The 10,145-nt window shown below is 55.9% G+C and overlaps 1 protein-coding gene and 1 long non-coding RNA gene across 2 annotated transcripts; one reads left to right on the top strand and one right to left on the bottom strand.

Moving 5' to 3' along the window:
- Positions 1 to 445: 445 nt before the first annotated feature.
- On the top strand, positions 446 to 1,827 carry LOC134155076 (uncharacterized). The gene is made up of 3 exons (XR_009961421.1): positions 446 to 599; positions 1,221 to 1,293; positions 1,428 to 1,827. It is a non-coding gene; the product is annotated as an uncharacterized LOC134155076 (long non-coding RNA).
- An 802-nt stretch (positions 1,828 to 2,629) lies between these two features.
- LBX1 (ladybird homeobox 1) lies at positions 2,630 to 6,098 on the bottom strand. The gene is made up of 2 exons (XM_062601850.1): positions 4,548 to 6,098; positions 2,630 to 4,235 (listed from the first exon to the last, which is right to left on the bottom strand). The coding sequence occupies exons 1-2, from the start codon at positions 4,870 to 4,872 to the stop codon at positions 3,733 to 3,735; spliced, it is 828 nt and encodes a 275-aa protein (XP_062457834.1). The 5' UTR covers positions 4,873 to 6,098; the 3' UTR covers positions 2,630 to 3,732.
- Positions 6,099 to 10,145: the final 4,047 nt, after the last annotated feature.

The following is a 10,145-nucleotide window of genomic DNA, read 5'->3' as shown; positions in this document are numbered from 1 at the left end:
CCGTTTGGGAAAGGCTGTTGCCTTCCCCTGCCCCGTGCTCACCTCCCTACAGGGTGTGGAGGGGAGCCAATCCCTGGGGTATGGAGCACCGGGCCGGGGGCGAGGAGCTCCGAAACGCTTCTGGTGGTGCTCGGGGATGGGAAAACGGGACCAGCTCTGTCCCCGCTCTGAATCCAAGCACGGGGGACAAGCAGAAGGCCGGGCAAGGCGGCCGCTGGCCCGGATGCCCCCGAACAGCAAGTCCCTGGGGTCTTGACCCAGCCTCTCCTTTCTCTGCGGCAGGCGGCAGACAGGTCGGGTCCCGCGGCCTCAGGGCCGGCTGATTTAGGGGAGCAGGCTAATTTGGGGGTCTGGGGTGGGCATGGGAGGGTCCGTGAGGACTCTTCCCGCGGCCCGGGGCCCGGCCCCAAAAGCAGCTCTCGGAGCCGGCTGGAAGGGCTGCGACTGGGTCAGTCCCAAAGGGCGCGATACAGCGAGGTCCCTGCTGCCTTGGGGTGGAAACACAGAGAGAGAGGAGAGAAATTAAAGATAAAGGTGAAAAAAAGCCAATTCCGGTTTGTACCTGAAATCGAGGGAAAGCGATATATCTACCCAGCGAGGTAATCCAGGAAACGGCGTGTTTCAAAACGCATGACAAATGAGGGGCACAAGCCGGAGCTTCCTTCTTAAGCTAGTGGGGGGGAAGGGGGGGGGGGAGGCAAAAAAAAAAATATAAAAGGGCTTTTTGTTTTTCAATATGCAATTAAATAACCCAAATCCCAGCTATTTGGAAATGGGGGTGAGCCAAAGCGAGCAAGCTGCAAATCTTCGAGAGGAGGCTTTATTTACTAACCCGCCCCAGCCACGTGTGGTAAAGTTCTGAGGGTGCACGGCGGCCCGGCATCTCTTCTCTGTACACACAGAAGTCAATAGATCAGAAATCCAAATTAACTCCAAGCCTGTTTTCCATACATCCAGCCACCCCTTTTCTTCCTTTTTTTTTTTTTTTATTTCGTGGTTATATTGAATTGTAGTGTTTGCAGCCTCATTAAATCCATTCCAAGACAAAAGAAGAAAAGACTGGGGGGGAGGGAGGGGACAGGAGAGGAGGGGGAAGAGGAGAGGGAAAGGGGGGGGGGGGAGAGAAAAAGAAGAACAGATAAAGAAAACAAATAAAGCCCTTTAACTAGATCTTCACATAAATGTCACAGTTTCTCAGCATTTACGATTTGGCTGTTTAGCATAAAAACACTTAAGGACAAGATTGAAGGCTTTCCGAGAGATCTGGACAGAAGTCAAAGCTATCACTCGGAGGTAAGAAAAAAAACCAACCGCCCAAAAAACAAACAAAACAAAGAAGGGATGGAGAGGTGGGGGCGGGAGGTGGCGGAAAACAAGTGCTCTTCCAAATAATACTAAAGAAAAGTGAATTTCATTGTAATTCATAGGCTTGTTCCAAATACCAAGAGAGAAAGAGAGAAGAATAGAAGCGCACAGATGCCCCGACGAAGGGAGAACAGCTCTGCTCCCATTGTTGTGGAGTTAAACAGTGGAAGGGAGGGTTAACCTAATCCATCAAATTGTCTGGAAATTGTGAAGAAAATTCAAAAACCATATGGTCTCCAAGCGCTCGCCTTCTCTCTGCTGCGGAGGGGCACGCTTGTTTCAGCATGGCGAACCGCAGGAGGCTGTATATGCTCCATTGTCGCTTGTCACTTCAGAGAAGAGGGCTCATTTGTCCCCAGTTTTCATGCTTTACGCTAAAAATTACAACCCCATCCATTCTCAAAGAGGAGAAAGATTTATTTAGCCTCGGAGAAACTGGACCAAAAAAAAAAAAAGGAAAAATCCAACCCACAAACCAAGCCTGTCTTATCCGGACACTTCTCCGCTGAGCTCTGCCACTGTACACCAGATTTGTCTTTCTCACATAAATTTTTTGCAAAGAATAGGGAGAAACACACGTTGCTCGGCTCCAAGGGCAGGTCACGCTGCCAGGGGAAAACACATTCACTAGAGCAGTGATTTTGGAGAAAAGAAAAAAAAAAAGGAGAGACAGGAGAAAAAAGAGGGGAGAAAATATAAAAGGAACGGGAGGAAATGAAGCATTTGCCACCCTTCTGTCCCCGGAGCAGCAGTTTTGGCCAGAACGGGAGGTCCGCCCCCCGTGCCCCTCACCGCTCCTTTTGTGCAGAACGATGGTAACTCCTTCCCCTCGTTCGCATTTGGGTTTTCTTTATTTATCCCCACACCACCACTTTTTCCTTTCTAATTCCGGGCTGGAAATACCCTGCTGAAGACGGGAGCTGCTGGGAGGGCCGATGGCTCCGGTAGCCCAGGTACCCCCGCAGCTGTCCCGCAGCCGCCGCGCATCCTCCGCCCCGGGAAGCGCCTCCCGCACCTCCTGCCCTCCCGTTCCGCCGTGTTCCGCCTCTGCCAAACCGCTCCCTAGCACCAACCTGACCAACAACCACAAAAAACCTCCTAAAGTTCTCGGTCCCGTGCTCCTCCCCCGTCATGTTCTTACAGGTCCCGCCGTTAAAGTAACTTTAAAGGCAAACGGGATGGGAGCTTCCTGGTGGGGGGAAGAGTCTGGCAGAACCTCGGGCCGGCAGAGCGGTTGGTCGTTCGCAAAGAAGGACGTTAAAAGTCTATTAAAATGGTAAAGATTTTATTGTATCGGAAAAAAGAGCTATCTGTACAATTCTAAGAGACAGTAAATAAAGCGACATTGTCCCTATCGGAACTTAAATAGCAGGCCTTTTAAAATTTGTACAATTCAAACAAAAACAGGTCTTAAATCTGTACATATATTTAATTTATAGTGTAATATTTAAATGTATTGATCTTGGGATTTGTCCTTTTTTTTTTTTTATTTCCATAGCATGCAAAAATTCTAAAAAGAGTAAAAAATAATTCTAGGATTTTTTTTTCATTTTCTTTCTATTTTTTTTTTTGTTACCACCTTCATATCAAAAATACGAAAGGCAGCTTTTTAATAAAAGCACAACAATAGCAGAAAATGGTAAAAATAGCTTTTAATTGGTAAAATGAGGCAGAAATTGCATTGGAGACAAATCTCTATGCTCTAGGAAAAAAAGAAAGTATATATTGTTTTCAGCTTGCATTATAACCCATCCCCAAGTTCCCAAGATTGCGAAAAAAAAAGAAATGTTTTTAGAAGGAAAAAATAATAATCACTTCGTGCACATCTGAAACATGCAAGGAAAGGCAAGTGGCTAATTTTTGCTGTTGCCGTTTTGAGTCTAACTTAAATCTTCCCTAAAGTGGTTCGTTTCGGAAGTCTTTGAAAGCAACTGCCTACCCAAAGAAGCCGAGTTTATTCCAAGGTTACTCATCTCCCTTACAGACAAAATAATGTCATTGGTAGCTATTAAAAAAATAAAAATCAAAGCCTCAAAAAGAAGGGGGGGGGAGGGAAGGAAAAAAAATCCAATATATACGTTTAAATATTTATACAGAAGTCGTCCGTAATTGCACCATTCCGAAGATGTGACAGGCGGAGGGATATCGACTCTACCCTAAATTAATTCGTGGTTGTGTGAGTGTGTGTATGGTGGGTTTCTATTGCTTATTGCTCCGACCGACGGGAGCAGCCGCCTCGCCGCGCTGCCGGGGCCGGGCTGGGGGGCCGGGGGTGCCAATCTGGGGCTGGAGGGGGAGGGTGGGCAAGACGGGGCTGGGGGGGGGGTGCTTGGTAGTGGGGTAGGGGGGAACCCCGCCGGCCACCCCTCAGTCATCCACGTCGATCTCCACGTCCTCCTCCTCCTCGTCCTCCTCCTCCTCGCTGTCCCGGCGGCTGCGGGGCCGCTCCGTGGGGGGCGAGGTGGGGCGGGGCGGCGGCGGGGCTCCGGGCTCCCGGGCGGCGGCAGGGGGTGGTGGCGGGGAACCGGCCCGCGCCTTGCCCCTTCCCTCGGCGCTGGGCTCCAGCTCGGCCAAGGCTACGATGTCCACGGCGGGGTTGGGGCCCAGCTTTTTGGCCGATTCCACATCGGCCTTCATCTCCTCCAGGTCTCGCTTGAGCTTGGCGCGGCGGTTCTGGAACCAGGTGATGACCTGGGCGTTGGTGAGCCCCAGCTGCTGGGCGATCTGGTCCCGGTCCGCCGGCGACAGATATTTTTGGTAGAGGAACCGCTTCTCCAGCTCGTAGATCTGGTGGTTGGTGAAGGCCGTCCGCGACTTTCGACGCTTCTTCGGCGTTTGTCTCTGCCCGAAGATCGTCATCCCGTCCCTGCCTGCCGACGAGTCGCCAGATTGTCGCCGCTTTCCCCACATCCCTCCAACCCTGAGCCCCCCACACCCCACGCCCCTGCTCCGTCTGTACCGGGGAAGGGGGGTGTGGGGCAGCTGGGCAGAGCCACCGCTCCCGCAGTCCGAGGCCCGCAGTGGGAAAGATGCTGCCGGGTACTGGCCGCCCGGGCGTACCCCTCGTCCCACCCCATGCGACACCCAGTGAGATTGGGAAGGGGGGAAGGAAAAACGGGCCGTGGGGATGAGCGGGGTACCCACCCGCGGGAAGATGCCCCCACACCCCGAGAGAGGCTTACCTTCGGCAGCCTGCAGTACGCTGACTTCCAGCCCCTTGAAGGTCTTGCTGGCCAGCTCTTCCAGGGCGCAGAGGGGGGAGGTTTGGGAGAGCAGCGCCCGGCCGGAGAGCGGCAGCCCGGCCGGGGGATGCTTTTCGGCGGCGGAGAGGAGGTGGGCCGTTCCGCAGAGCGTGTAACTCCTCCGCACCGAGGGCTTGTTGAGGATGTCCTCGATGCTGAAGGGGGTGAGGGGCTTGTTGGAGTTGGCCGGCGGCGGGAGGTGATCCAAGGGGCTCCGCCGCCGTTCTTCCCCCGAGGAGGGCTTGGGTTCTTCTTTGGAAGTCATGGTGGGGCCGGGCCACGCGGGGCTGCCTTCCCCACCTGCGACGGGGATGCGCTGCCGCGGGGAGAAGCCCCCGGCGGGACCGCGGGGCGACGGAGACTGCGAGCAAAAGTTGAAGCCCACCTCCAACTCCGGCGGAGGAGTCCCGGGTCCTCCCGGGGAGAGCCACGTCGGGCGGCGGGCAGGGCGGCGGGCTGCGGCCGGGAGCGGAGCTGCCGTCGGTCCCTCGCCAGGAGGTGGTCCTGCCGCACCTCCTGTCCCAGGGTTTTGGGTCGGGGATCTTTTTTTCCCTCTCTCTCTCCTCTCGCTCGCGCTCTCCTCTCTCTTCCTCTTCCCAGCTGCTATTTTAAGAAACACCCCAAATCACAGCACTTTCCCTGCCCCCCCCCCCCCAAGCGAATACCCCTCCAAATAATTAAAAGAAAGAAAAAAAAAGAAGGAAAAAAAGACAAAAATTCAAAAGCAGACTTCGGAGAGGGGGAGAGCAGCCCTCGCACCGAGCCTTCGGACCAGGGGGAAAGAGACGAGAAGAGACGGGGTAATTGACTATTGCTAACAAGTTATTGTTGATTGGGAGGTAATCAATTATCTTCAATGACACTTTTCGCCCTCTCTCTCTCTCGCTCCCTCTCTCTCTCCCTCTCTGTCCAATGCAGGCTTTTGCAAGTTCGGAGACCCATTAATTAGGAGGCGGTATGGAGGTGGAGCCCACTTGAATTATAATGCTGAATGCACTTGTCATATTCTGGCCCTGCTATTTGTTTGGACATATATATTTTTAAATTACATTACAAAGCAGCCTTTATTGCATCAGGATAACACAGTATAGTGAAAAATAAGAATAAGCGAAAACAAAACAAAACGAAAAATATCCGGCGGTATCTTTTTTTTCTTTCTTGCCCCTAAGATTTTGATTTTTTCATCTATTTTTACCTCCTGTTAATTTGGCTACTCCGTTATTTTAAATGTTTCTGTTCGGCTCAACCCAGAGCCGTTTAATTTTTTTTAATGAGGGGAAGAAGGGGAGAACCTGGTTCCAGGTAAGGCAGACCTTTCCTTTCCAATAAAATCCGAAGGTTTCCGCCGAATTTGTCGTGCTCCTCTTTCGCAGGGCCCTGTGCCTGGGAGGGCTGCGGGACAGGGCCGGGGGCAGCTCGGCGGCAGGGCAGGGCGCCCACCGGAGGGTTCCGCTGCCGGGGATGCCATCGGAGGGGCTGCACGGCGGGGCGCGGGATATCGGCGGCTTCTTCGGCTTCGTTAATGCCGGATCTGGCGGGCGGTCCCGACCGGGGAAGCGCGCACAAGGGGCAGGCAGCGGCCGGGTTCCGCCGGGGTGTTTCCAGCCCGGGGCCTTTTGCTGCGAGCTTGTGGGAAGGGGTCCGCGGCGGCGAGGCTTGCTGAGCCCCCAACCCCGGGGGAAGCGGGCCCGGTCCGGCCCGGCTCTCTGTGGAGCCAGAACGTCTCATGATTATTTTTACCCGGGCCACCAGCCCGCTTCTGTGTCACCGCTCTGCAGGGCGGGCGACAAAGCCCTGAACCGGGGGGGGATCGGCGTGACCTGCACGGGGGCACCCCCTGCTCACGGAGGGCCGGGATGGGGCTGGACGGGGCTAGCGGCTGCGGCGGGCGCACGACGGCGCCGTGGGTCGGGAGGAACGGCCAGGGCCGGCTTCGGCCCTAACTTTGCCTCCTCACCTTGATGGGCAGGACGAGGGCGACTGGCAGCTCCCAGGCCGCTAGGTACCAAACAAGCACAAAAGAAGCAAATGGCTCCTCTCCTTAAAGCGCCCTCTTCCCATTTTTTATAGCTCTCTGGGAGTCTCTTTATGCAGTGACCTATTTTTAAAGGCCTATATTGGGTTATTCATCATATCAAATACTGCGAGGAGCTGGGGGGGAGCTGGTGGGTGGGGGGGGGAGCGAATTACACTGATTCTAAATCGCCCGGCTTCTTTGCTTTGCTAGGTGGATTATTTGCTTCGCTTTGCTTGGGTTTTATGAAGTGATTTAAACATATTTTAACCAATTAGAGACTTTCCTCCTCTCCCTGGTGTCCCCTCGCATTATTTTCCAGCGTGGCGTTTTATGTCAGGATCCGGGTTTTATTGAGAACTCAGCCGGGGATGCTGGTGTTATAATTACAGAAATAAGATTAAAAAAAAAAAAAACAAACAAAAACACACAAAAAAAAAAAAAAGAAAACGAGATTTTATATTATTTTTTTTAAAGAGAAAAAGAAGAGAAAAAATGGAGGGAAAAAAAAAGAAAAAGGAGAGGGGGGAGAAAAACAGTCTCTTTCGTAGAAGAGAGTTCGGGAGGCCGCTTGGGATGCGCCGGGGCTCTGGCGTCCCGAGCTCCAGCCCGACCGCCGTCCCCGCTCTGCTCGGGACAGGGACAAACCCGGTGCTGAGAACAGAGAAGCCCCGAAAACAGTTCCGATGCCGTTCCCCGCCCCCCGTCCCCCCCCCCCCCGTCCACCCCAGCCCGCATCTTATCTGCTTGAGCGGGGGGACAGGGCTTTACATGAACTCCACTTTATTTTGACTCCCTGGCAGGGGCAGAGTCCGGCGGGGAGGGCAGAAGCCCCGGGACAGGCTCCCCGGCACCGGGGGACCATTATTCGTTTGCCTCGGTAGCTGCCTGGCAGGGGACAGAAGGGTTCATGCCTTGCCTGAGTAGCTCAGCCCGGTATCTCCGGGTCTGCCGCCTTCCCTTGGGCTCAACGTGTCTCCCACGCAGCACCTCATGGGGAAGAGGGGTGGCTGAAAGGGAAGGGGGTAGTCCCGACACCCATCGTTTCCCCCCACCTCTTGGAGCTCTATGGGTGACCCAGCGGGGTCCCACCGACCCCTCTCCGCTGTGCTTTCAGCTGCTCCGTGGTGCCTTTGGTGGATTTGGATTTGTTTTCCCGGCGCTCACTTTGCCTTTGCTGCAAGTCGCTCCTCCAAACGACTCCTTCTCTGCGCTCCTGGGGTGGCCAAAAATCAGAGGAGGGGCGGGCTGGGTTACCCCCTCCCTGGTTTGAGGGAAGAGCTCAGCATCCCCCTCAGCACCCTTCGGAATTTAATTATTTTAACTCCTTTTTTTGGCAGCCCGCTTGCACCCTGCCCGGAATTAGGGACCCTCGGTGCCCCGCGGCAGTCGCATCGCATCTCCCTCCCAGGAAAGCATGCCCTCTTCCAAGAGCATCTGGGAGCTAGAGGGCACTGGGGGCACCGGAGGCCTGCTCTTGCCCCCACCACATAACTTCGCATCCCAGGGGAGAGCCGTCCTTTCCTGTCCCACAGGGAGGAAGCTGAGGGGTGGTGCATCCCAGATTTGAGGTCTTCTGGGCAAAACCACCCACATCCGAAAAGCTTTAACGCCCCTAACCCTCCATTTCTGCCATCTCCAGCTCAACTGAGAGGGGGCCTGGCACTGAGCCCCTCTCGGTGCAGACGGGAAAAGTTTGGGTAGGGTCCCCGGCCAAGAAGCACGGAGGGGAGCAAGGCTGGAGGGAATGGCGGCCCCCCGCTGTACTTGGGGACTCATGGGACGCCCCCCGGGGCAGTCGGGGAAGTGTCGCTCCGGGTCCCTGCCTTTCACCTGCTTTTCTTCCGGAAAGCCAGTAAAGCCTCGGCCTTTCCTCCTCCGCGGAGCAGAGAAGTACCGCTGCACCTGAAACTACCAAGAGTTGGGGAGCCAAAAAAACCCGTCGGCTAGGAGCAGCATCTTTGGAGGCGCCTCCCCTTGCCGCCCCCCCAGTCGTATTTCGGGGTATCGTCAGGGTCCTCCCCCCCCCCCCCTCCGCTCCAGAAGCCGCCCAGGACATGGCGGGCAGCCGCCAGGGCTGCCTGGCTTTCGCTGTGCGCGGCTCGCTTTTGTCCAGGAAAATGTCACAGGAATATAATTAAAGCAGGCGGCATAAATCACTCAAGTGTTGATCACCAAAGTAACTGCGTACAAATGACACCTCCTTTCCCGGCATAGCTGAGCCATGCACGGCTCCCAGTTATGTCTGCCTAGTTTAAGTGGTCTAAACACGTTACCGCTCCCTGTTAGCAGCGCGGAGAGGAGTAGAGCTCTGCGCCCTCCAGCTGACAGCGAACGTCGGGTCCTGGCACCACATCCTGCACAGGGCCGCGGTGGGGAGCCGGGGACCTGGGAAATAACTGTTATTTTTGTCTTTAAGCACCCCCAAGTTTGGGGCTGTGAAGAGAGGCGGAGAGAGCCCAGTGGGACCCGCCGTGAAGCCCAGAGGAGGGAGGAGAGCGGCGCGGTCCGAGGTCCCTGTCCCACTGCTCTCTTACTACCGGTAAAATGTTCCCACAGGTGTCTTCTGCCCCAGCGCCGGGCGCCGCTCGTTGTCGCTTCCCTTAGAAAGCAGCGGCCCGGAGTTGGGCTCCCACCGGCTCCCAGCTCTGTTGGGGAGCGGGTGGCAAGGGCCGGGGGGCTCTGAGGGGGTGGAGAGGGACTCCCCTTCAGAGCCCATCTCTGGAGGTCGTTTCACATCCATCGCCCTCTCCTTCCTCCCTTCGCAACCAGCTCTCTGTGGGGGAAAAACTTGGCTGCACCAAAAATAAGTTTGATCCAAGCGCCCGTACCCGGCGGGGGGGCCGGGGCCAGGGGCAGGGCGCCCTGGCCAGCCCGGCTCGGCTCGGATGGAAAACGCTGGCCCCAGCCTTTCCGCGGCAGAGAAACTCGAAGAAGCCGCCGTTTATCCCGGAGGGCTCCGGCAGGGACGGGACTTGCGGGGCCCTGTCAGGGACGAATTCCGCCTCCCCAGACACCCTGCCAGGAGCGGGACAGAGGGGAGCGGCTTCCCCTGGGCAGGCATCTCCGTGCCCCACTACCCGCCTTTCCCGGGGCCTTTTCGTTTGCAAACGAACTCCGGGGGCCTGGAGGAGCTGCAGGGTCCGGGCACCCCCGCCCATCCCCGGGGACCATTTATTTCCCTCTCAAAGCTTCCCGCAGCCCTAACTCAGGGCCAGGAGCGGGGCATGAGCCTAAATTTGAGTGAGTTTCAGGCCTGCGGTAAGCGGGGATGGTCCCGGTCGGGATAGAGGGAAAATAGGTGAGATCAGATTCCCCGAAAGCTGTTGTAAAGCACAAATTGAGTTACTGTCGGGGTGCATTGACTCCTTCGACTGCCTCATCATCTCGCGTGAGGCCGCGGGGAGCGTTTCCCACGGTGGAGGAGAATGGCATGGTAACCCCATCCCTCATGTTGGACTCCGGCACATCCCCTCTCAGCGTGGCTGGGAATCCTCCGGGGCCAGCACTCCTGGCTGCTTTCT

The sequence above is a fragment of the Pezoporus occidentalis genome, unplaced genomic scaffold (assembly GCF_034315485.1).
Source record: "Pezoporus occidentalis ecotype Australia unplaced genomic scaffold, CSIRO_AGI_Poc_V1 ctg73, whole genome shotgun sequence".
Lineage (NCBI taxonomy): Eukaryota > Metazoa > Chordata > Aves > Psittaciformes > Psittacidae > Pezoporus > Pezoporus occidentalis.
The sequence above is the reverse complement of the archived record's forward strand: the minus strand, read 5'-3'. Positions and strand labels throughout refer to the sequence as shown.

What these genes read in the sequence shown, in the direction of transcription:
- LBX1 (XM_062601850.1), bottom strand. Translation starts at nt 4,872, where the DNA reads ATGACTTCCAAAGAAGAACCCAAGCCCTCCTCGGGGGAAGAACGGCGG. An exon ending in CGTACTGCAGGCTGCCGAAG is followed by an intron (nt 4,236 to 4,547) that starts GTAAGCCTCTCT and finishes ACTCGTCGGCAG; the next exon opens with GCAGGGACGGGATGACGATC.